At 35.7% G+C, this 25,328-nt stretch overlaps 4 protein-coding genes across 5 annotated transcripts; 3 read left to right on the top strand and 1 right to left on the bottom strand.

The window, feature by feature from the left end:
- The first annotated feature begins 1,968 nt into the window (after positions 1-1,968).
- On the top strand, positions 1,969-8,978 carry LOC125847729 (extra-large guanine nucleotide-binding protein 1). The gene is made up of 8 exons (XM_049527405.1): positions 1,969-3,919; positions 4,027-4,164; positions 4,251-4,355; positions 4,650-4,835; positions 6,043-6,223; positions 6,428-6,669; positions 7,254-7,417; positions 8,040-8,978. The coding sequence occupies exons 1-8, from the start codon at positions 2,603-2,605 to the stop codon at positions 8,629-8,631; spliced, it is 2,925 nt and encodes a 974-aa protein (XP_049383362.1). The 5' UTR covers positions 1,969-2,602; the 3' UTR covers positions 8,632-8,978.
- Positions 8,979-9,355: 377 nt separating this feature from the next.
- LOC125847752 (B3 domain-containing protein REM16-like) lies at positions 9,356-11,462 on the top strand. 2 transcript variants are annotated; one of them, XM_049527435.1, is made up of 4 exons: positions 9,356-9,790; positions 9,867-10,425; positions 10,521-10,666; positions 11,098-11,462. In XM_049527435.1, exons 1-4 carry the CDS (start codon positions 9,677-9,679, stop codon positions 11,365-11,367), a joined length of 1,089 nt encoding a protein of 362 aa, XP_049383392.1. In that variant the 5' UTR covers positions 9,356-9,676; the 3' UTR covers positions 11,368-11,462. The 2 variants fall into 2 exon arrangements, with proteins under 2 accessions (XP_049383392.1, XP_049383391.1); XM_049527434.1 differs by having other exon boundaries at positions 9,359-9,790; positions 11,086-11,462.
- Positions 11,463-12,146: 684 nt separating this feature from the next.
- LOC125847731 (uncharacterized) lies at positions 12,147-17,108 on the top strand. The gene is made up of 11 exons (XM_049527407.1): positions 12,147-12,531; positions 12,741-12,919; positions 13,103-13,325; positions 13,406-13,547; positions 13,624-13,824; positions 13,993-14,124; positions 14,677-14,805; positions 14,913-15,322; positions 15,502-15,718; positions 15,923-16,113; positions 16,729-17,108. Exons 1-11 carry the CDS (start codon positions 12,152-12,154, stop codon positions 16,904-16,906), a joined length of 2,382 nt encoding a protein of 793 aa, XP_049383364.1. The 5' UTR covers positions 12,147-12,151; the 3' UTR covers positions 16,907-17,108.
- Positions 17,109-18,852: 1,744 nt separating this feature from the next.
- LOC125847730 (uncharacterized) lies at positions 18,853-23,138 on the bottom strand. The gene has a single exon (XM_049527406.1). It carries the CDS (start codon positions 22,048-22,050, stop codon positions 19,261-19,263), a length of 2,790 nt encoding a protein of 929 aa, XP_049383363.1. The 5' UTR covers positions 22,051-23,138; the 3' UTR covers positions 18,853-19,260.
- Between the last annotated feature and the right edge of the window lie 2,190 nt (positions 23,139-25,328).

The following is a 25,328-nucleotide window of genomic DNA, read 5'->3' as shown; positions in this document are numbered from 1 at the left end:
AATAAATTTTACAAGAATATTAGTGAAACATAAATAAATTTGACCATCAAAATAATAAATCTAAATTAGTCATTGAAATAAAATCAAAAATCAAAAAAATCTATGTTTGAGTATGATTAAGTATTCCCATATGGGATTATATTTTGTTTAAAAAAATTATTAAAAAATTAAACTAAAATTAATTTTTTTAATTCCGTTAGAGAAAATGGTATATGTGAGCCATTTGTATAACATTATGAGTATATATGAGTCATTTTCATAACGAGGGGTATATCAGCTCTAAATGACAAATTAAGAAATATATCAGACTATTTTTCCATAAAATGATAAGAAAGCGTGACTTATCTACTTTGTCCAACTCAATCACTAAATGGCTGTAATATGGTTTGGAAGCAAGTTATACAAAGATTATTAAAATAATATCATAATGTATTGATTAGGAAATTAATTATATAATGAGAATATTAATATGATATCATCATAATCTATTGATTAGGAATACATAAATTATAATGTAAAGATTACTTATGCGATATTGATTTGTTGTATAAAAAACTAGCGTATATGATGTATAACTTAAAATATTTGTTCATTTTTTAACAAAAAATAATAGTATATATTATATAAAGGTGATTTTTGTCATTTTAATTTATGTATCATTATTATTATATTCTTATTCCACATCTTAATTTGTTTCGCATAGGTTATGATTTGTTTTTTATTCAACTTGTAATACTTCAAACAGTTAATGGCACAGAAATAATATTGCATCCATCTCCATAATGAATAACTTTATAATTCGGTCATGACTAAAGAAAATAGTATGTACCCACGTCTTATTCACATTATACATATGGAAGTGTCAACATTTTTTTGTAGTAGCCAGGTTTGTTTCAATCTTTTATTGGAGAATGACTCATTTTGAAATATTAATTATTTTTTCATACACCTATGAGTAGAGGCATAATAAATAAATAAAATGTTCAATCTTATTTGATGAAGTATCTCGATGCATGATTAAATACATTATTTATTTATTTTTTACTTTGCAATTATGTTGAATTTTCATCTTTATTATTTATTAGATTTAATAATTGAGGATAGAAACTTACTTCTAAACATCAAAAGCAATGTCTAACTAGGTTGCATTTTTCTTTCTTCCTCCCCTCCTTTCAAAGAAATTTCCGCATTTGAATCACACATATGTCAAAGTTTGGCCAAAGGTCAATGAATCAAGCTCTAAGAGATTGATGCCCTTTTTTTCCATATAAGTTCTCAACACTCAACAATTCTGATACCTGAAAATTTGCCTAATAATTATGAGGACTCACCTAATAAACTTTATAATTAGTCTAATCGACTACTATTTTGAAGATAAAGAATCATTAGAAACCACATGTGATTTTGATCACTAATCCACCAACCTAATGTATACCCCCTTATTCGTATAATTATATAGTCCAGAAAAATAAGAACTATAAAATTGAGCAAAATTTTCAAAAGAACAAACAATTTGAAGCTCAAATCAAAAGGACAATATTTGAATTAAATCGTTAATGGCGTTTAATTTTTTTTTTGAATGTTTTAAAAAGGTAAAATAATTTCAAAACAGACAGTACACAAGTAATTTTGAATGTTTAAAAAAGATTTTGTGGAAGGAGGAGTGCATTTTATCGTTAAAAGCAAACATGTTTGATATGTCAATCACGAGGTAGAAGACAAGTGGTCCAATTCCATCAAAAAAATCCAAAACAATGTACTCTTCTTCTCTCTCCCACGCACTACTCAACATCGACCAAACGAAGCCAAATACGCAAACTTTCTTTCAAGTTTCAACAAAGGCAACATCAAACAAAGAGATAAAAAAAAGGAGTAAAAGTAAAAAGATGCCACTACACAACAGTGTCCACCACTATTGGATACCCCTCCTTTGTTGTCTTTTTCCCCACTTACCCCCTTCCCCTTCCCCTTTCCCCCTACTTTTTCTACTTTCCCAACACATTTTTTTCTCCATCCCAAGCTTTGGAATTTCCCTAATACCATTCCCATTGTCTTCTCCTTCTGTTTCTTTCTTCTTCAAAATTCTTTCTTCTATTCTACTTTTCTTTGCCAGCTTCAGTTTCTTGAACAGCTGGTCTGCCTCGGATTTGGTTGGTTTTGAAATCTTGAAAGGGCATGTAGAGAATACAGAAAGATTGCATTTTTAGTCTTTATCTTATTACCCATTTCAGTTTCTTGTCTTTTTTTTTTCTACTGTTGTATTTTGGGTCTGTAAATAACGAGTAGTGATAGTTGTTGAGGGATTTCACTTTTCCTTGTCAGCTTCAATTTCTGCATACTATTTCTGTGTTAGGTTAATTTTTGAAATCTTAAAGGGGTCATTTGACTGATTCAGCAAGATGGGGTTTTAGTTCTTACCCATCTCAGTTCTCTCTGTTTCACAACTGTATGATAGTTGTTGAGGGATTTCACTTCAGCGTTCTGCATCGGATTTCTAGGTTTTGTGTACTTTTGGAATCTTCAAAGGGGGCGTGTAGCTGATTCATCACGATTGGATATTATCCATCTAATTGTTGAGGGTGCTCTGATTTTTTCTCTCAAAATGTCGCCGGAACTGGCGACGGTGGTTGATGATGGAGTAGATTATTGCTTTGCTATGGAGTACGATGGTCCACCTATAACCCACCATCTTCCACGGGCAGTACCCATCAATGTTGATAGGATTCCGGTAGCCACTGTAGTTTCACAGGTGCCATTATCCCATAAGTTAACTTTACCAGTTGTTCAACCTATATCAGCTACAGATATAACCAAGAGATTTTCTAAAGATTTGAAGCGTAGTTCGGAATCAACCGTGTCTCCCACATCTGTTATAGCTTTTCAGAGGGTGGATGAAGACGATTCTGCTAGCAAAGAACTAGCTTTAGGCTCAGAGACTACATTGTCCCCCAGCTCTGTTACTGCACTTGAGGAGAGAGTTCATAGTAATAGGGCGTCTGGTCTTTCAGGTCAGTCCAGTAGTTCTAGCCCATTGGAGAGGTGTAATGGTGATGAGAGTGTAGGTGAATTTTCTGGCTTAATCAATGAATCCACTGACTTGGCATCTACCTCCATTAGTCGTGATCATTCACATGAATTGCTGGGAAGGGTGGGGAGTTCTGGCACTTTCAGATTTTCGAGTAGTTTTGAGAAATCCAGAGACTTGTCAAGGAGTACACACAATATGAGGGCTTCGACTGGTCGTAAAGACAGAAGCTTGGAGTTCAATGATTTAAGCCAACCAGATTGGGCTTCAAATGAGTCAATTTTGAGTCTTGATTATCCCTCTTCTCGTGTTTCTTCACATAAATATGGGGATAGCTTTAATGAAACTAGTTGTGATGTTAAACGAGCACCTGTTGTGACATTCTGTGATATTGAGTCAGAGGATGAAGATATTAATGAAGATGTTAGTGGTGCTGAGCCCGAGGTCATTCGACCAAAGAAAGAACCTGCAGTTAAGGTGAAGAAAGGGGTGTGTTATCGTTGTTGTAAAGGAAATAGGTTTACTGAAAAGGAGGTATGTATTGTTTGTGATGCCAAATATTGCAGTAATTGTGTGCTTAGAGCAATGGGGTCTATGCCAGAGGGAAGAAAGTGTGTCAGCTGCATCAGTTATCAAATTGATGAATCAAAGCGAGGCAACTTGGGGAAATGCTCTAGGATGCTCAAGCGGCTGCTTAATGATTTGGAGATTAGGCAGATCATGAAAGCAGAGAAATTGTGTGAAGTAAATCAGTTGCCATCTGAATATGTATGTGTGAATGGAAGACCTCTTTCTCCTGAAGAGCTTGTTATATTGCAGAGCTGCATAAATCCACCAAAGAAGCTGAAACCTGGGAATTATTGGTATGACAAAGTTTCTGGTCTCTGGGGAAAGGTGAGTAGAATTTCATGCTGGACATCATTTATTCTTTTTCCTCATGATATGTTTTGTACATTGAGCATTAATCTGGAAGTTTAATCCAATAGTTGATTATATAACAGGAAGGACAAAAACCTTCACAAATTATCACTCCTCATTTAAATGCTGGAGGTCCCATCAAGCCAAATGCTAGCAATGGAAACACTCAGGTCTACATAAATGGTCGTGAGATCACCAAATCCGAGCTACGCATGTTACAGGTTATTTTTTGATAGCTGCAAAACAAGGTCCAGTACTCATTCACTTTTTCTGTTTTAGACTGACTCTGTTGATTATACTTGTACAGTTAGCAGGAGTACAATGTGCCGGCAACCCACATTTTTGGGTGAATGAGGATGGTTCATATCAGGAAGAGGGGCAAAAAAATACCAAAGGATATATATGGGGCAAGGTTAGATTTGTATGCTCGATTTGAGTTTGTTATCCATCTTTCAAATTTTTCCTTTGCTTCTAATTAGTGTAGTCTGCATATAAATGGACCTTGGTATAGTGAGGTTTTGCTTTTTGGGGATCATTGCTCGGAATAAGGATTAAATTTATCCTGGTTTGCTCCTGTTTAACTTCAATTAGCATATGGAAATGGAAATTGTCCTAATTTATGTTCCATGATTGAGTTCCTTCTCGACTTCACATACTCAAACATACAGCCATTTCTGGTGCTCAGTGAAAGTATTTATCTTTTCAGGCTGGAATGAAGCTGGTTTGTGCTGTACTCTCTCTTCCAGTTCCTTCGAAATCATCTAATACTTGTGGAGAGCAAGTTAATAGTGTGCTTAGTCAAGTGGTACCTGATTATCTAGAACAGAGGGCACTTAACAAATTACTTTTGATTGGATATAGTGGATCTGGTACTAGCACCATCTATAAGCAGGTAACTTTCTACTGTTTTTTTTTTTTGCTGATAAAGTAATAAAATTAGGGCAAAAAACACATGAGGCATAACCAAAATGATTTTCTCTGGTTAGAACTGACTCCTTGAGCCCTTGCTCTTTGCTGTTTTAGCTAAATATAATTTATATGCTCTCTCTCCACACGTATAACACTCTGATGGCCAGCTTTTTTGCTTTCAATTATCCTGTTTCACAACATCCTATATTAACCTGATTTAAGTTAAGATTAGGAAATGTCTGCTCTTTCAAAAAACATTAGTTACTCCTCCATCATGCTCTGAGGAAGTGATATAGAGATCCATCCTTCTTTAGTTCGGTAGTAAAGTGGAAAATTTCCTTAACTTCTGTTTTCTTGGTATTCTTGTTCCAAGTATTGTGGACATGCAGTAATTTCCTCATCATATAGTTGCGTATCTATGCCTACTTCTTTGAGGAAACTGGTTTTAACTTATTATTATACATTGTTGCATTTGTATTCTGTCTGGGAGCAATTAGATGCTATTGGTCTTTTTTTTTTTTAGTATAACTTAGATATTTGTGTGGTCTACTGTAATGTTGTCTTACATAGAGTTTTCTCTTTGTAAAGGCTTATGATGCTTTATTTATACTGTTGACCTGACTGATAAGAAGAATCGCTTCAGCAGCACCCGACTTGCCTTTATTGTGATCTTAAAAAATATTTACTGGATAGATTGGAAGGAATGAGGTAGTAGGATGTTAAAAGATATTGAAAAATTATATATTACAAAGATGTTGTGCCACAGAGGTGAAGAACTGGTTAAATTTTGTGTTTCTGGGGCAGTGGGTGTTTGTTATGGTACCTCAAATTTCTAAAGTGATACCTAATTGTTTTGTGGGTTGTCTGTTCCATCTAGTTATATTTTTTATTCAGCCTTTGGCTTTCTGATTGAGGCTCCTATCTACTTCACACATGTTGCTGATTTTAGTGTTAATGGAAGTATCATTACTTGCTTTTGTTCCTTATAAGGCACATTTTGTATTAGGAAATATTTATATTTGGGCAGCTCTACAAATTGATTCCCCCCCTTTTCTTGCTTGCTTGTATTTTTTTTTTTTAGCAATTTAAGTTGCTAGTTCCCATTTTGCCTTATTATGCACCTTGAGTTTTTTCCCTCTCAGATTATCTTTGTTTAATTTGGCTTCTAATATTATTGATTGGTAAATTAGGCAAAAATTCTTTACAAGGATGTTCCTTTCTCGGAGGATGAGAGAGAACACATCAAACTGTTGATCCAAAGTAATGTGTATGGATACATTGGAGTGCTGCTTGAGGGCCGTGAGCGCTTTGAGGAAGAGAGTTTGCATGAATTGCGAGAGGGTTCTTCGTCTTGTGACTCTGGAATGACAGGTATTACAAACTCTGGGCTCCTCATTTTAATTGATTCTATAAACATATTCATGTGGTCTTACAAACTTTGGGCTCCTCATTTTAATTCGTTCCATAAAAATAACCATGTGCATGCCATCATGTTTATTTCCCCTCAGCCTACTTGGTGAACCTGAATTTCTTTCAATATACCTCTGAAGTAACAATTGTAGCTTATGATATCAGGTGATAACACTGGGATTGAAAAGAAAACAGTATATTCCATACCTCGTAGACTGAAAGCATTCTCAGATTGGCTTCTCAAAATAATGGCCACGGGTAATCTAGAAGCCGTTTTCCCAGCTGCAACACGGGAGTATGCTCCTTTAATTGAGGAGTTGTGGAATGATGCAGCCATCCAGGCAACTTATAAGCGAAGAAGTGAACTGGAAATGCTTCATGACATGTCTTGTTATTTCCTAGAGCGGGTAAGAAAATTTCGTGTGGTCAATTTGCACAGGTTGATAACGTCACATTTATGCATAATTGCTTGCAATCGATATTTGAAGGTTGAAGAATGTGCGGGTTGCGTCTTAGATTCTTCTTTTTATGGGTCAAAGCCTACAGCTATTTCAACTCCTTCATTTCAATTTTCACATTTGTGCTCCACCTATGCTGTCCAAACTATTAGGGTCTGGTGAGCTGAATTTATTTCTGCCGTGAGAGATGTATGCCTAATAGAAAAGTGAAGCTTCTTTGTTTTGGATTAATAAAAAATATGCCCAAGTGGTGTATACCTAAGGTTCCGTGCTAACAACTGAAATTGGTGTGTTTTTGAAGTTTTCTGGCAGTATAGCTTCTTACTATCTTTTATGGTACTTTAGTGAACTAAATTGGGTTGACACTGAATTAATTGTTTGTTTGTTCCAAGTTTTGAATATACCTTGTGATGACATAGTAGCATTTGGTTGGGTTATGCAACTGCGAGTTCCTTGTTGATTCCTACAGATGATGGGAAGGATCTTTCATTTTGTTGCTAAATATCTCTGCATCTATTGTTTAAATATTTCAGGCAGTTGATATTTTAAAAACAGACTATGAACCTTCAGACGTGGATATCTTATATGCTGAGGGTGTTACTTCTTCCAATGGACTTTCGTGTGTGGACTTTTCATTCCCAGATTCAGAAGATTATGATAATCTTGACAGCAGTGATCACCCTAATTCCGTGCTCAGGTTTGTAAATGCTAATTACCCAAACTTTTCTTTTTGACAGAAAAGTGGAATAATTTTGATAAGTAAAACTTAACATCTGGTTTATCACCCTTGCACTGCCTTTGATGGGGAAGCACTTTTGAGTTTTGCCTCATTGACTTACTACTCTCTTACTAGTGTGGAATGACCTAGAATCTATGTAGCTCGGATCCTCCAAAGAAACATAACCTTTGGAGTATCCGACACGCTCCTGGCCAGTCATTTTGGAAGGTTCCAAGCATCATAGCCAAGAATGGAGTGCAACATAGTAAACACATTTCATTTACACTGGAAAAGAGATCCATCTCATGGTACTTTTACCTTGTAAAAAAAAAAGGGATCCATCTCATGGCTGGTGCAACAATCTTGGGTCCATTAGAAGTATTTGATATGAGAACTGAAAGTCAACCATTGGGCTGGGATTCTCACGTAGCTAATCCTCCTGATTTTTCTATTTGTCTGTGTTTAAGAACCCTTCTATGCAGATAGTTGATTTTAGGATCCTCATAAATGAAAATAGGGTGAAATAAAGTTATTATAACCCCTGTCATTTACAGACTACGTAGAGGCATTGTTAAAACATTTTTTTTTTCCTGGTACTCAGATTTCAGCTGATAAGAGTACAGGCAAGGGGGTTCATTGAAAATTGCAAGTGGATTGAGATGTTTGAAGATGTTCGTGTGGTTATTTTCTGTGTTGCCTTGAGTGATTATGATGAATATGTTGTTGATGAAACTGGGGAGAAAGTGAACAAGATGCTATTAACCAAGAAACTTTTCGAGAGCATCGCGACTCATCCAACCTTTGATCAGATGGACTTTCTTGTCTTACTAAATAAGTTTGATTCGTTTGAGGAGAAGTTAGAACGTGTTCCTTTGACTAAATGTGAATGGTTTGACGATTTTCATCCGCTCGTAAGTCGTCATCGCTCCAATAGCAACTCCAGCAGCATCAACCATAGCCCCTCTGTGGGCCAGTTGGCATTTCATCATGTTGCAGTAAAATTCAAGAGGCTCTTTTCTTCTCTCACTAACAAGAAGCTGTATGTTTCACTAGTGAAAGGTTTAGAGCCAAAAACGGTGGATGAATCGCTCAAGTATGCAAGGGAGATAATCAAGTGGGACGAAGAGCGGTTAAACTTCAGCTTGAGTGAGTACTCATTTTATAGCACTGATGCAAGTTCTTTCTCACCTTGAACACATGAGAGCTTCAAAAGTATTCTTTTTTGAAAGAAAAGTTATGTCCATAAGATGTGTTACTTGTAGATATTGATATGTTGGTAAAAGAAGAGAACAAAGCAGAGTTGACGACCAGATGACTGAGGCGTTTGCCAATGGATGAGTAAAATCACTTATTTTAACAGAATAGGCTTGTAAATGGCTAATCTGGTAGGTTCTTTTGTGCAATTAAAGAACAAGAAATATATAACTTTTTCTTGGCAATTTTTTGTAATATACTGTAGTATGTAGCCCTCGGTGATGGTGATGAAATTGTAGAATATAGTATTTAATCAAATTAGAGTGGAAAATGCTTGCTAATTAAATTTTTGATAATTTTCATAAATTGCGAGGTTTTCATTTTTATGAGAAAAGAAATACCAACTTAAGAAATTAAAAAATTGTATGTCCAAATAAAATTTCTGACTTTAAATCATATCCAAAATGGCCCTTAAGTTAATTTGTTTTGATCCAATCACATATAGCCAAGAATTGCTAGTCTCACTGCAACTGATCTGTTCACCTATTATAGCCAAGAAGAGACTAATTTAAACCAGTGTTATTGCTTAACACGTCAAAATCTTCTTTACGAAGATGAGTACTATTGGCATTAAAATTAAAGTATAATGTGAAAACTTTAACCCCTCTTTATGATCAAAGCCATCTAATACTTCCTCATAAGGCAAAAGATAAAATCAGAGATGAAAACTCTGAATTTCCATTTGTATCATATGGCAAATTCTGAAATGGTGCTCCCCTTATGAAATAAGGAACAAAATAAGTTCCTTTCATATGAAGTGCCAGTTTCTAATTCGAGCCATGTTTGACTCTTTGTACTCTTAAGGCAATACTGGGCTCTGCAAAGCTGTAAAGAGATTTCAACATAAACTAGAAATGGTAGCTTATTAGTATGAGACGTAAAAATGATTCTACCAACAAACACCCCCTAAATAGTGGTCCATTAATTTTAACTCTCATATCCTTCAAAACATTTTTTCTTACTCAAAAAATTTGTTGAAAGAGAATGGCTACCATCTGTGAAAGATGCAAAGTTCTTGAGAAACAAAAGTACTGGGAAGAGTTTGACAAACAACACAAGTTTTTCAAGATAATGATCAATGATTTCAGGCGTAGATTGGTAAGTTCTCTCAGATTTCTTAAATTTTGATCTACTTAAGAATTTATAGCTGATACATTTGAATTCTTTAATGCAGCGCATTCCACAAAAGTTTGTGACTTGTTTTAAGAACAGTCACAAACTGTTAGGCCAGAAGATTCTAACAGGTCCAAGTGGCAATACATGGTTAGTTGAAGTTGTTAGAACAGAGGAGGATGATTATGTTTTCTGTAATGGCTGGGAAGTATTTGTCAAAGATCATTGCTTGGAAGATGCTGATATGTTGGTGTTCAAAATGGATGGTTTTTCAGCTTTTGATGTCATGATTTTTGATGCAAGTGCTTGTGAAAAAGAGACTACTTTCTTTGTCAAGAAAAATAGGAACCCTTGTAAACATCCAGATGAAGTAACAGATGAACATACAACTGAGCAACAGAGTAGTGAAGATGAAACTTCAAATGATGATGATACGGATGAGGAGGAAAATATACAAGAGCCTACGAGAGGGCGCAAATCGTCGCGTGGAAAACAGTATCAGTTCCAGTCACTTCAGTCTAGTAAAGGGAAGAAAATGAAGAAAATCTTGGTAGCCAAGCAGGACAATAGGAAAAGGAAGTGTACACCTATTTCGTCTCGCAAGAAAAATGTTGAACCTGGTTAAGTTTTACTTACCTCTTCTTTCAGCTGCACTTTTATTCTTTGAAGTTTATCTACATTGTTGGATTCTGATTTGGGAAAATTGTTAGTTCAGAGGAAAAAAGGCCTATGTTCTCAAACAGACGCCGGGTTCCGGAGAAAGAGAAGATGAAAGTTCATCAACTGGCCTCAAGACACACATCTTCCGTGCCTTCTCTTCTGATGACAATGCAGCCCACACATGTCTACATGGGTCAACTGGTATTTTCTAAAGTTCAAACTAGTAGCCTTAACTTAGATCCTCTTATATATGTTGAAAAATTTGATATATATGTACATTTAATGATTTGTGAATGTAATAGCATAAATGGATTAGGGGTTTGGTTGCAATGAGGTTGCGAGAAGCAGAGAACCCATAAAATTCAAATCTTGAATCTGCCTCTGACAACAATAAATTAGAATACAATACAGGATAGCGTAAATATTCTTTGCATCGCAAGTATATACAAGTTAAGTCCTTTCTGTTTATAATAACATTAGCTGAAGTAATTGTGTAATGTTCATGCCACAACTGTTGATTTATCTCTGCATATTCACATTAGTACCATATAATATACTAGCAAAAGCCTTAGCTAATAGTCCTGTGCTTATTTTGGTTAATCTTGTTTGTTGAATACCAGAAACTCCCAAAGGAATGGGCACAAAAGAACATGAAGAAGAAATCTGAGACGATTACTCTGAGAATCCCTTCAAGTGGAAGAACGTGGTCGGCCTCAATTCGTTGCAGAATGGAAGGACTGGTGATTCAGTCAGGTTGGGATGATTTTGCAATGGATAATGATTTGGAGGAGTTCGATATTTGTGTATTCGAGCTTGCTCAAGGAGGAAAACACGACTCAAAGCCAGTTATTTTAGATGTTTACATATATCCTGTTGAGAATGAGATCATGAGACCACTCTAGATTTGCTACTCCTATGTTTATTTACCTTTACATGTTTGATTTGTTTTTTGAGACTTAAGTTTGTTATGTGCTTCAGATTTCAGTCCTGGACAAACTAAAAGTACCTACTCCAATTATTATGTTTTCTTGTTTTGTCAATGTTAATCTCTGAGATTTCAACAAGTTTATTCTATGAAGTAATCATTTTATGTGCCTTTTCAAGTCAAGTACTTTAGGAGTTGTGAAAACTATATATCTTAATGAAAGATATTTGGTAAATACTATGAAAATACTACACATAAAATGTTCGAGCAAATCAAACAATCGTAAAAATGTTAAAGAAGTCTTCATGAGCGCAAGTGTAATAGAAAATAGTCAGCTAATTGATAAAATCTAAACCAACGTTATTCTCTCTCCTTTTGATAAACCAAATTTCATCAAATATCAACTATTTCATCAACAGAAAAAAATAAAATGACTGCAACTTAATTATTTCATAATTACGTGAAATAACTCTATCCTTCAAATATTAAACAAATAGATAGATATAAAGAAATCAACCTTTATTGGTTTGTCTCTACTGAAATTTGAATCGGATTTTTTTTTTTTGAGTTTCCTGTTGTAATGTGAAGTCCATCTAGCAAAAAAAATTAAAATAAATAAATGAATAAGGCGAAGACTCCATACTTCATGAGCATTTTCTGATAAAAAATTAATTGAAGGGCATTCTGGTCCTTTTGTATTCAATTTAATAAAATGGTGATATAGTGCTTAAACCCTGAACCCCAATTTCTCCGCCACCACCATGCGCCACCTCTTGAGCTTTTTCCGCCACAATCAGCTAAATCACCGCCGTATAACGCCGCTTATCCATTCCATCTTCTGTGCAAATTACAAGCCGCAGAAGCCTCAACCACCGCCAGCACCACCAACTCCTCCAAAACCTCCTAAAAAGCCGGTGACTTTCACCCATCACGGCGAGTCATGGGAGGACCCTTACAGCTGGATGTCACAGCTCAATGACAAAGTAGCCATGCGCCATATGGATGTGTACATGGAACAAGAGGAGAAATACATTGAAGCTGTTATGTCCGATACCGAACGCCTCCAGTCCAAACTTCAGTCGGAAATGGGCTCTCGCTTGTCAAATGAACTCTCCACACCTCCCCTTCGTTGGGGTCCTTGGTATTCGTCCGTTTAATTTCCTTGTTAGAATCGAGCAGAATTCATAGTTTAGAATTGAAGCATAGTAATTGTTGTTCTTATTTATTGAGATATTTATTTGCCGTTAGATCCCCACATTTTTTGTTGTTGTATTGTACTATGGTTGTTGTTTGGATTCTGAAATGTGATAATTGTGTTTACTCTATGGAGGTGGATATTGGTCGCCGCAGGTTGTACTATAGGCGAGTGGAAGAAGGGAAGCAGTATCCAGTGCTGTGTAGAAGGTTAGCACGGGCGAATGAAGATTTCATTTCCAATAAATCTCCTTCAGCAGGTTTCGATTTTACTTCGGGGAAGAGAATTGAACAGAAGCTTCTTGACTACAATGAAGAAGCTGAAAGATTTGGAGGTTTTGCTTGTTTCTTACTACCTTATTTTATGTTGATTTTCAAACAGAGTGGAATGTTTGTTGAGGACTTATATAGCTGACCTTATCTAGTTTGGAGTTGAGGTTTGGTGCAGTAGTAGTGGTTGCTAATTTTATGGTTCTTTTTACTCATACTGTATAACCCTTTCCTTTGTTAAATTACAGGTTATGCATATGAAGAATTATCAGAAGTGTCCCCTGATCACCGATATCTAGCATACACAATGTATGATAAGGATAACGATTGCTTTAAATTGTCTGTGCGAGACTTAAATTTCGGTTCGCTATGTGGTAAGCCCCAAGCAGATCGGGTTTCAAACATAGCTTGGGGGAAAGATGGACAAGCATTACTCTATGTTGTCACTGATCACTGTAAGAGGCCTTATAGGTTGGTAATTTACTTATTTGGTTAAAAGACTCTTTTTGACGTACTCCAGATATCTCAGTTGTTTCCAATTCTTCTTTCAGAATCTACTGTAGTATGATTGGGTCTGAACAAGATGACGTGTTGCTTATAGAAGAGCCTAGCGAGAATGGCTATGTAAACATAAGATGTACTAAGGATTTCCAGTTTCTAACAGTACATATATTCTCAACTACATCATCTAAGGTGATACTTTATCAAGCTTTCTAATTTTTATATCACTTGATGTTAGTCTAATTTTATGTCAATGACTAGTTTTTAGATTTTTCTGATAGATGCTGCTGATCCTTTGTCTGGTATGATACCTGTGTGGGAATGTGAGGCTCAAGCCCACTGTGTTGTCGAGCATCACCAAGGGTATCTTTACCTATTTACTGATGCGGCTAAAAATGGACAATTAGTTGATCACCATTATCTTTTACGTAGTCCAGTTAACTGCTCACTGAACAAAAGGAAGTGGGAGGTGAGTTTGTATTGTATTGAGACTCTTATCATGTTTACTTCTAAATGTCTCTCCTCCCATGCCAACTGTCATCTAACCTTCTTCTAGTTGAATAACCTTTCATCTGAAAAGCATAATAATCATTCATGATGGGACCTTTGGCTCATAGCTTTCTCATCAAGTATGCAGAATATATTCAGTGATGACTCGGAGTTCATAATTGAAGACGTCGATTTCAGTGACAAACACTTGGTGCTCATTATGCGGGACAAACGAAATTTTAGACTTTGTCCCATTTCTCTTCCTCTGCCAAGTATGAAGGTAATAACTTATTTTGGTCCTGGTTTTTACTTCTGATAACTTATTCTGTTTTTCCAACCTGAAGTTATTTACTTTGCTTGTGTAAGATTTCCGCTGCTCTATAAATTTTAGTTTAGATTAATTCTTTTGTAGCGTATAGTTGCTGCAGAAACCTTAAACAAGCAAAACCTTGATGATCAACCCATCCTCCCTCTACCCTTACAAAGAAGTAAACAGCCCATAGAGACTGTTTATAAGTTGCTATTTATAAGTGCAACATTTGTTTTAGATATTTGTGTTCCCTTTAGTTGCTCTGTGCCAAAATTAATGAACCAGCATTTAGGCAACCTACTGAGTCATGAAATAAGTTCGAAACACATTTTACATTATAGCTTTTTACTCATAAGTTTTGCGACGTGATGTGCATTTATTGCTTGAAATGGACATTTTGCCTGTTTTTCTCTTTTTTTGCTCTTAATAGTTGTCTTTGACCAGCAGTGTGTGTTTCTCATGAATTGCTTACAACTGTTATACTCCTCCTTCCCTTTCTCTTATCCAATTTTTCCTGGACAGGAAGAGATTAAGCTCAAAGAGCTCAGTCCACAGTCTTTGTCTCTTCCAAAGAATGTCTCTCAAATTAAGCCTGGAACTAATTATGACTTCTACTCCTCAACAATGCGATTCACAATATCATCCCCTTTGGTAGGTACTTGTCACCTTTTCTATTAATTTATTTCACATATTTTATTGTATAAGGTCACTTTGCACCCCAAATCGCACTCTTTAACTAAAATTTACACTGTTTATAGATGCCTGATGCAGTTGTCGATTATGACTTATCAAATGGAAAATGGAACATAGTACAGCAGCAAAACTTGCTTCATGAAAGAACAAAAGTGTTGTACGGAACATCATCTTCAGCTAGTTTTATTCAGAGTGCGAGGAATTCAGGCTCTAATAACGAAGTCAATCCTGAAAATCATTCTACATGGAATGATCTTTCTGAGTTCTATGCCTGTGAAGTTCACAATGTCATGTCTTATGATGGGATTATTGTTCCTTTGACTGTTGTCTATTCTCCAAAGAGGAAAACGCAAGCTGAGAATCCTGGATTACTTCATGGACATGGAGCTTATGGAGAGATACTGGACAAACGATGGCGCAGTGAGTTAAAAAGCCTTCTCGATCGTGGTTGGGTAATTGCATATGCTGATGTCAGGTTCTTTCTTTCTTTGTCCAATTTAGTAATGTAGCTCTAAAATTACTTTTTTCTCTATAATGGTGCTAGTCCATATCTTATAGATATCCTATTCCTATGAAGTTAAGACAGATTATATTGTTATGTTGATATGTCAATGACTAGTGCTTGACATGACCTTTTTACTGTCTTGTTCTCAGAGGTGGAGGAGGTGGGGGGAAAAAGTGGCACCATGATGGCAGGCGGACAAAGAAGATCAATTCCATTTATGATTACATATCCTGTGCTAAATTCCTAATTGAGAGGGAAATTGTGCAAGATAACAAGCTCGCTGGGTGGGGTTACAGTGCTGGGGGACTATTGGTGGCTTCAGCTATAAATTCTTGCCCAAGTCTATTGCGGGCAGCAGTTTTGGAGGTCTGCCAAAAACTCTGAATGTGCTATTGCATTTATGGATCCTTAAAATCTTTCTTATCCTTAGTCTTTCTAATGTCCCCCAAAGCCCATCCCAACAAGGAGAGGAAAGGATGGAAAAACAAAGAAAAACTATTACTAAATTCTCTGCTTTTATTTTATCCTCTCTTTTGATGTTAGTGAAAATGTTGACTACCTTTTTTACAGGTACCATTTTTGGATCCAACAAACACTCTCCTCAATCCAATCTTACCGCTTACACCTGCTGACTATGATGAGTTTGGGTACCCCGGAGACATTACTGACTTTCAGGCAATCCGCAAATATTCACCTTACGATAACATTCAAAAAGATATTTTATATCCAGCTATTCTGGTGACATCTTCATTCAACACACGGTAAGGTCTAATTTTTTGCTGGCTGAATGACTTCCTCTGGCTTGTTAAACCTTCTTGTCAAGGTGACTAATATATGGTCATTGTCTAAAGCCATGTCTTTTACCCTATCAATTTAAGTTTGATTTACAACAAACTATAGGAGTCACTCCATCTTATAATGGGACTTTGCTTTTAGTTTAACTTTTTACTTGGAGATCATCACTCTGCGGTCATCCCTGGAAAATCATTTGCTTACCAGCTTGGTTGATTGTCCCCTTGATATTTACTTTCCGAGCTTACAGTGTGATTACTCTGCATCTGATAATTCTAGGTGGAACGAGTGCTAAACAAGCTCCAATATTATCCACCCATATTAGGTGTTTTTCCTTGTAGCACCGCTCATGTGCTACAGTGCTATGATCGACAACTAGGATGGACCATGTATTATAATGAACCTGATCCACCAAGAATTATTCCAAGGTGTAAATAGACTGGAACCATCATCATCCATTTACATGGGTTACCAAGAATTGCTCCAAAGTCATTAATTAAGTGAATAATTGCATAGGTTTGTGTTGAATAATTGCAGCTCATTGTGTTGTAAGGGCCTCCCAATAATCTTGCATGATTTTTCAGGTTTGGAGTGTGGGAAGCTGCAAAATATGTTGCTCGGGTGCGTGAATGTTCCATCTATGATCCTAAACATCCAGTATTACTTAATTTGACAGCTGATATAGTTGAAGAAAATCGATACCTGCACTGCAAGGAGTCAGCGCTGGAGACAGCTTTCCTTATTAAGATGATGGAATCATAGCTATTTTCGCCCTGTTTATTAATTTCATGTATTGTAGAAAAGCTTATGTACCATGTGATCTCAAACTTATTTTTTCACCTTCCATATGTAGCCAGATTGTAGTAAGCAGTTAACGAATATTCCTACTAATCTTGCCCTTTACAGCAAAGGTGTTCTCCATGAGGAGAATCTCCTCTAGTCTTTACTTGCCACATTCTTGTCCAACTTATTAGAGTTGTTCTTATTGAAAAGCGCGGTGGCTCTTGTTTTTGATGAATGACAAGACTTGTTAAGAAGTGATTTGGTCTGATTGCGTTCAAGAGTATTGCCTAGTTGTCAATAAAGTTGACTAACTTTATGGAATACATCCCTTTGGATTCACAAAAGAAAAATAAGTTACGTTGTTTTTTTTCAATTGTCCATATGTTAACGGAAGAATCAGAATTAAGGGGTTTAAAATATTAAAAAATAAACAAACATATGAAAAAAATCTTATTGCTGGTGCCACTTGGATTTTGTTGTTGAAGAGATTAAGATGAAAATTGTGTATTAATCTTATTGCTAAAGATAATGGTGAGTGGTGAGTAGTTAAGTCTGGAATACACATTGCTGGTGCCACTTGGATTTTGTTAGTGTGTCTAAATTTGTCAACGCTTCAACTAACCTTCCAAATATGAAAATGTCTCTTCAACGAAGTTAGTTACCAAATTCTGTCAACCTCTTTGTCTGACGTGGCTACATCTTTACTATCATTGTGTCTTTTTTTTCTTTGAGACGATACACAAAACCAGATTAATAACAATTAAACAGATAACTGAATACAACATATTAGGAAGGATTTATACACACACTACCGATTTTGATTAGATTATTTTTAAATACCAATTACAAAAAAACAAGTCAAATAATTGTTGTGGATGATTTCCATTTGTTGGTAAAATATAAAAATAGTCATAATTTGTGAATCCGAAACTCTTTAAGTATAGTCAGTAAAGAACTAAACTAGTTAATATAATTTTTTATTTGCATTAGATAATAAGTTATTTAGTAGTATTTGAATAAAATAAACTTGTAAAGAGCAAATTGACTATTTATAATTCATACAACTAGTTTAATCTATCTTAAATATATTTGAGACAAGACATTATGACTGATTGACATGTATTGAATTATATTATTGATAGGATAAATGGTTTGCATGTAACATTGGGCAGTTTCGTTTTTATATCTGACGATGAAGAGAAGAGACATTTCAGTCAATCAAACACAATTATTCCATCAAAGAAAGGTACTTTTTTTGGCAAGGTCCCATTCAATTTTTGGGACCTCCATCTAAGGGAAAAGCAGAATCTACAAAACTCAAAGAAAAAGATCAGTACTACAATGATATAAGACCTCACTCAGTATTATCTGTGTGGCAAACAAAACTCAATGGGTGGTGGCCCAGCTACAATAATTAAGCATTACTGATAATTGAAGGTCCCATTTACTTCAAATCATACCACTGCTTTTCTCTATGGTTTATTTAGTGGGAGAACAAGGGGCATTGAGAATGTACAAGAGAAGCTAAAGCATACTTAAGTTAGATGCTTATCATATCTGGATATAAAACACTCGAGTCAAACAATGTTTAAAAGAATGATCTTGTCAAAAATGGCAATCATTTTCAATCTCTCATGTAAATCTTGAAATTAACATCATCCAAAATCAATAGTAATATAAACAAACAAACAAAAAAATGATGTATGACAGCCTAATAACATCAGTTCTGTATTAATCCAAGAGATGTTTTTGAGCCGATTATTGAGATAAGCACAACTCTCTCAAGGTAATTACTTGATTAAACAACTTGGAATATGGTAAAGTGACCATGAACTTCAACATCCAAAGGGTATCAAAATCATTCAAGGGAAACTGGGCAGTATGAATAATTCTTTTTCCACAAAATTATGCTGATAACAAGAACAAAGGACAAGGCACTCTTTAATAGCCTGAGCAAAAGCATGAATGATCATTATACACAGCTGAGAAGCAAGAGGGGCAAATGGTGGAAGGGGATATCATAAAACCCCTGGCTTATAACTGCTTTGGTTCATCATGATTCATGACTACCTGAGAAAATACAAATTTCTAACTCCCAACTCTACAGGAAACTCCAAAAAGGTAAAGAAGAAACATTCAAGCAATTAAAGACAAGAATAAAAAAATTTCTCCCGCATGCATCAAAGAAACAGAGGGGCCAGAAGAATACAACCAAGACCTTTTCATTGTTTCTCTTGCAACTTTCATCAGATTTTCAACCCACTGTTGGTGATAGATTCCTGCTTCTTGTATTAGGAGCAAGCAGCTACTAATTCAGCCTTCCTTTAGTAGCTTCATGACTCGACGTCTTCTGCAACAGGCGGGAGTCCAGCTTCTTTAATAAAACCAGGGTCAAGAAATTTAGCCACAAAAGCCCACAACTTATAGACATCATCAAAATTAGAGAGGAAGCCAAGTGAAGCAGTAACAACTTCGACTCTCACAAACCCACTTCTACCATCATACTTGCCATTCTCCATTGGTTTGCAAAGGGTAGTGTCATCAAGACTCAGAGACCGTTGCTGCTGTTTTGGGTTATCTAAGATCCGTATGTGACTTAGGATACCAATGCCCAGAGAAATACCATGTGACTCAGCCAATCTCTGAACTATCTCAGGACTAACAAGACCCCTGTTTCTGTCTCGCACATTAAATGCAACAGCTGCGCCCCTTTCATATTTGATTTTCGGACCATAGATGCGAACAAGTCGTGAACTGTCTTCCCCATTTGAACCAGGAAATCTTATCTGAAGCAATGAGGTAACTAGCCAATTGACGAGATATCTTAGCCGGAGAGTTGTTTTATTGAGACCCAACATGTTAATGTGATCAAGATGCCTGCATGCTATCTCGGGCTCTCTCCTGTCGGAGTCTTGTCCATCATCATAATCGCCATCACTAATGAACTCGTCATCATCCAAACTTGTTGCTAACAATTCCCCATGCTCAAGTGTGTGACTCAGACGAGCTTTGCGGTTGTCTTCCATGCTGAAGGATACACGTCTTCCCCTGCTTCCATGATCAGCATCATCTATACCAAAAAATCTACCACCTGCATATCTGTTTCCTTCTCTCCTTTCCAATAACCTGAACTCACCTTCAGTTTCTCTTCTTATAGCACTCTCTTTGATCTCCGGGCATATCTCAGAGGCTGATCCATTATCAAGGGTTTGATGCCGAGAAATTGAAATTGAGTTGCCCAGACCAGAATCAAATGTGTGAGCAGGTTTACTGGTCTCCGGTTCTTCCTCAATCTCTCTGAATTCTCTTGAAGCAGGGCTTCTCTTATCAAACTGGTCTTCTTCAGGAATCTCCTTGAAGTGATCCAATTCTTGAGACACCGACCGAACAGCTGCATCGAATGATAGCACATGGTTGTCTTCATGGCGCCCTGGATTCAACTCTCTGTCATACAATGGGCTGCTTGACATCTTCGAAGGCTTGGGAGAGAGCCTTTTATTATTCTTCCTGCCAGCAAACCAAAATGGGGGTGCTGGAGAGGAAATCTTTTGTTTGTTAGACTGCCCAGCACCATCAGAACCCAAAGGACTCTGACCCAAGTCAATCCACAGGGAGTTATCAGATGATTCATCTTCGCTAAAGACTGGACTTCTCATGACCTCTCCAACAGAAATGCTTTCAGTCTCTTCAAATATCGTGCTTGCTCCATCCCTATCAGAGCTGTTGTCATGCTCCATCTCTGTCTCAAATACATCCCTTACCTGAGCAGAAGTGAATGCACCAGAAAAGGCTGGCAACTGAGATCCTGGCCGAGTTTCAGCATTAACTTCACTGTTCTCTCCGGCTTCATCGTCCTCAGCCAATCCAGGGAAACCATCAATTGAATCACTCAAATACAAGGGGAAAACAGGAGTAATTTTCACTATACCAGACCCAGCATGCCCAGACTGATTTTGAAGGCTTGCCATCACAGACTTCTTGATCAGAAGACATCCAAATCCAGTTGGGTCATAACCAAACACCCTGTAGAATGAAGTGATTATAAAGTCCGGTCGAAATAAAGACAATCCTAGGGAATCCATGTCTTTTGGACCCAGAGCACCAGCATCAAGCAACACATGCCAATTATTCTGCTGTGCCAGTGCCATCCACTGGTAGGAGTACTTTGCACCAGTAACTCTAGATTGTACTGGAAAAACAAAGAGACCAGTAGCTGCATCTTTCTTTCTCCTCTTTTTGTTTGAAATTTGCTTTCTCAAATCAGTTGAACATAATTTGAGGGTAGGCCATTTGAACCATGCACTATAAACCTTGGCACCTTTCTCCCTGGCACACTGACCCATCCAGTTAACTGATTGGCTCTCATGATCAAACATAGTCAACAACTTTTTGTTTGTTTGGAAAGGATATGATTCAGCTAACAACTTAAAAGCAGAGCCCCTACTAACAGTAAAAACAAGACCATACTCATTTTCAGGGATGTTCAAGTAATCCATTATCCGAGCCTTAATATCGTGTTCCACGGTGCCCTTTTCGGCACACCCATATAAAGCATGATTGCTCAAATTGGCAGTAATCTCAGACAGGCTAAATGTAGATGACTCCCAGTAATGAACACTCTGAAGAAATGAAAACAACCCAAACCCACAGTAGTCAAGACATACCTTGGGTATAGAGCCAGAAAGGTGAGAGTACTCATCTGACCTTAGCTCATCAATCTTCCCTGAGGAGTTGTACTTTGGATACATGGTCAGGAACTTGGAATAGGCTTCCTCCAGCTCGGGAATGGATTCCTCAGATTCAAAAGTGCGCTCTGCAGCAAGAGCAGTGGCTTTAAGGAATTCTTTTTGGGCATGTAGCCTAGCGAGTGACCGGGATCGGCCCAATCCCTCATCTTGGTTCTGTGCTGACAGGGAGTCCACATCTTGGGATTTAACAAGAGACCCATTTTCAGATGCTTCCTCAAGAGCCTCCCTGAGCTTATGCTCTTGCAACTTCTTCAGAGCAGATGGGTTTTTCTTGATCTCTTCATTGGTATGGTTAGACCCATCTCTCTTTCTGCTCTTTTTGTCCAAGATTAGAGAAGCACAGTGAGATATTGGCTTCCATAGTGAAAGATGCATTAGAGCTTTTTCTTTGTGTGGGAAGTTTTCCCCCCTAGTTGAATCAATCACAGAGAGAACCCAAAAAAGAGAGTGACTGAACAAAGCTTCACCAAAGAAAGACAAAGAGAGAGTTTTTACCCCATCTATCACTAAACCCCAGAAAAAGATGGCTTAGTCACAAACCCTAACTTCTGGAAAAGCAAAGGAATCAAGCTAAAAGCATCCCCAGAATCAAACCTTTGCTTTCAAAAATCAAATGCCCCTAACTTAAGGAGGGAAAGTCCCAAAGCATTAACTTTAACAAAACCGTTCAAACACAAAAGACCAGATACTAGTATCAAAAGAATTGATTAAAAAAATACAGAATGGACCAGATGAAAGAAACCCTAATTTTTACCTTTTTTTTTTCAAGATTCACACTCCAAAATTGAGACAACCCACCTTGTAAAAAAAGACGACCCAAATAATCTTTGACTGAATCACTCCCTCTCAATCAATTTCAGTTTCTTGATGTGAGAAATTCAAAGAATCAAGAATCTAGAAATTCATATTGACATTTTAGAGATGGAAGAAAAAAAGGAAGAACACAAGAAAGAAAACCCAGAATGAAGTTAAGATCCACAATACTCAAAGACTCGACTTTTGTAAAACCCCACAACGTCCAAATCGAAAGTCAACCAGTTGAATGAAATTGGAAGAAACCCCAAGACCCAAAAGCAAGCAAGAAAGCAGATCCCCAAGAAATGGACACAAAATAAAGACACCCAAAAGTGCAGATATATGTAGATATAGAAGAGAAGAAATTATGCCAAACAAAGATTGAACAAGAAGAATCTACACCTCCAAAAAAAAATAATCTTCCAGCAACTCCTCAATCAAAGACACCTGAAAGTAGAGTTGTAAAGAAAGAAAACAAGAAAAAAAACACTCCCATATTAATATTATTATCTCTCTCACTAGGCTTATTTTTTTCCTTTTTTCTCTTTGGGTTAAAGCCAAATTAAAAGCAACAGTCTCAAAATGAAAGGCGCATTAATTGCAGTTCTGAGCCCAAAAGCATACCTCTATTGATTACACCAATGCTCTCTTTCTCTCTCCTCTCTCTAGATTGATGGCAGTATGTATATGTTAGACATTTTTTATTTATAATTTTCCCTTCTAAACAAACACTAAGAAAATGACATTGACTTTTACATACACAAAACCCCACCATATACTTTCTAATTAGTTGTGTTTTAGAGTTTTAAGAAAAAAGTAATTTTATTGTTTTAAAATAAATCTTATTTACATAATCAAGAATCATTAATTAATTTTCCTTTAATTATAAGTAAGTTAGTAAAAATATTTCTTTAATTTTTTAGTAGTTTCTTAATTGGTGTGTGTATTTTACTTTTTCCACTCATTTTTACTTATCCACTATATTATTTGAGATATTTAATCATGCTTATCCCTTTTATAAAACCAATGAATAATTTACCATTTTTACTTATCCATTATATTATTTTTTAATGTTTAGCTGAGTTATATTTAATATGAGTGATTTTGATAAAACTACCTCTATCATTAATTACTCCTTAATTCTTATATCAAATTAATAGTGGACATTATTGTTAGATTGAAAAAGTAGTAAATTAATTTAATTAAGTTATTGTTAAAATTGAAAAAGTAGTAAATTAATTAATTAAGTTAAATCAAATTGGGATAATATAATATAAATATGTGGTAACGTGGGGTCCAGCCAATAGACATATTTGGCTTTTAACGGTGATGGATGAAGTCAAAGGATCAGCTTACCTAGTAAAAGCTGTTTTCTGTCTAATCTTCAGCCCTTACCCTAATTTCGTTAATATTCCTTTTTTGAATATTAGTTAGGCTTAGGCATAAGAATAAAAAGAGGTGTTTATGTTGAACAAAATTTAGGATAAAAAAATTAGTATTGTATTTCTTTAACGTTTGATTATTAGTTTTGTGATAAGTTAGAGAGTATCATAAGGAGTTATTTCGTATGTGAAATAAGACAGTAATTTTGAAATAAAATTTGAGATTAATTTTATACAATGTTTGATTTAAGGTATTAATTAATCTCAAAATTATTTTATTGTAGTATTATTATCTTATATAGAAGGTGTATAAAATAATTTCATAGAATAGCCTTACTTATTTCATTTCGGATACCAAACTACCCCTTAAGAATTTGATATTCCAAAATAAAACAATGAAAACGACAAAAATTATCTATGAGGTCTCTCAATACATGTTATTTTATTTAAAAATTATAATAACATAAAGTTTTGAAATGATAAAATCCTGAAATTTAAACGTATTGAGTTTAAATTCAATTCTATAAATATAAATGGACTATAAAAAAGAGAAACATTTGAAGGGAAAATTCAGGAGTCATTTCTTTTTAATAATTAATGTTTTATTATTTTCCATGGATTAAGCAAATAATGTAAAAGAAAAGCTTGGAATTTTCTCTTTGTTTCCGTTGAGTAATTTTCACTTTTCTTTTAGGCTGACCGCTAAAGTTGCTTCTTATAGTTAAAAAATAAAAAAAATAAAAAAAAGTGGAACTTTGACCATATATAATTGCTGGCACGGTGTAAAAAAAATGGAAAAATGAAACTAAGGCACTCGTACAATTAATTTTTTCCACGATATGTATTTTTGATTTTCCATCTTTCAATTAACAAAGACGACTCAGTAACAACTAACAAGAGGATTCAAACTCAAGACACTTGATTAAGAATAAATCAGTATTTACTGCTTAATCATAATTCATAATCTTTAATGGTTCCTAAGACATAATATTGTTTGTTCATCCTTCTTACTCTACATTAATCACATTGTAAAACAATTAGTAAGAAGAACTTTACATTAACGACAACTTATAAGTTTTAACTTTTAATCATGTGTGTCAATGTTTTGCAGGATCTATAGATTTAAAATATCCATACTTGAAAGGGAAAAAAAAAATGAAAGAAGCACAACCGTAAGAAGACGTGACAGCTTCAAAGCACAATAATAAGAACAAATAAAGTATAGGAGACTGAAATTATGTATAATTGTTTAACAAGAAGAAAACAAAATGAAATCGTACAAAATCATTATAAATATTTGGGCAACACCAAGTGGAGTGCTGGATTGTTCCACCTTTTTAGTAATTTATATATATCTAATTGTTATTATTTAAAAGAAAAACACTAATCGAATCGAATCAGCATTTTGGTCAACCCTTCAAGCATCCTAGTTTTGGTTTTTTCAACTTAGAAAACTGCTGAGTTTCTGATGCAAAT

This window comes from Solanum stenotomum, chromosome 12 (assembly GCF_019186545.1).
Source record: "Solanum stenotomum isolate F172 chromosome 12, ASM1918654v1, whole genome shotgun sequence".
Lineage (NCBI taxonomy): Eukaryota > Viridiplantae > Streptophyta > Magnoliopsida > Solanales > Solanaceae > Solanum > Solanum stenotomum.
The sequence above is the reverse complement of the archived record's forward strand: the minus strand, read 5'-3'. Positions and strand labels throughout refer to the sequence as shown.

What these genes read in the sequence shown, in the direction of transcription:
- LOC125847729 (XM_049527405.1), top strand. Translation starts at nt 2,603, where the DNA reads ATGTCGCCGGAACTGGCGACGGTGGTTGATGATGGAGTAGATTATTGC. An exon ending in TTTCTGGTCTCTGGGGAAAG is followed by an intron (nt 3,920 to 4,026) that starts GTGAGTAGAATT and finishes ATTATATAACAG; the next exon opens with GAAGGACAAAAACCTTCACA. An exon ending in CCGAGCTACGCATGTTACAG is followed by an intron (nt 4,165 to 4,250) that starts GTTATTTTTTGA and finishes ATACTTGTACAG; the next exon opens with TTAGCAGGAGTACAATGTGC.
- LOC125847730 (XM_049527406.1), bottom strand. Translation starts at nt 22,050, where the DNA reads ATGCATCTTTCACTATGGAAGCCAATATCTCACTGTGCTTCTCTAATC.
- LOC125847731 (XM_049527407.1), top strand. Translation starts at nt 12,152, where the DNA reads ATGCGCCACCTCTTGAGCTTTTTCCGCCACAATCAGCTAAATCACCGC. An exon ending in AGAAGCTGAAAGATTTGGAG is followed by an intron (nt 12,920 to 13,102) that starts GTTTTGCTTGTT and finishes GTTAAATTACAG; the next exon opens with GTTATGCATATGAAGAATTA. An exon ending in TCACAATATCATCCCCTTTG is followed by an intron (nt 14,806 to 14,912) that starts GTAGGTACTTGT and finishes CACTGTTTATAG; the next exon opens with ATGCCTGATGCAGTTGTCGA.
- LOC125847752 (XM_049527434.1), top strand. Translation starts at nt 9,677, where the DNA reads ATGGCTACCATCTGTGAAAGATGCAAAGTTCTTGAGAAACAAAAGTAC. An exon ending in ATGATTTCAGGCGTAGATTG is followed by an intron (nt 9,791 to 9,866) that starts GTAAGTTCTCTC and finishes TCTTTAATGCAG; the next exon opens with CGCATTCCACAAAAGTTTGT. An exon ending in ATGTCTACATGGGTCAACTG is followed by an intron (nt 10,667 to 11,085) that starts GTATTTTCTAAA and finishes GTTGAATACCAG; the next exon opens with AAACTCCCAAAGGAATGGGC.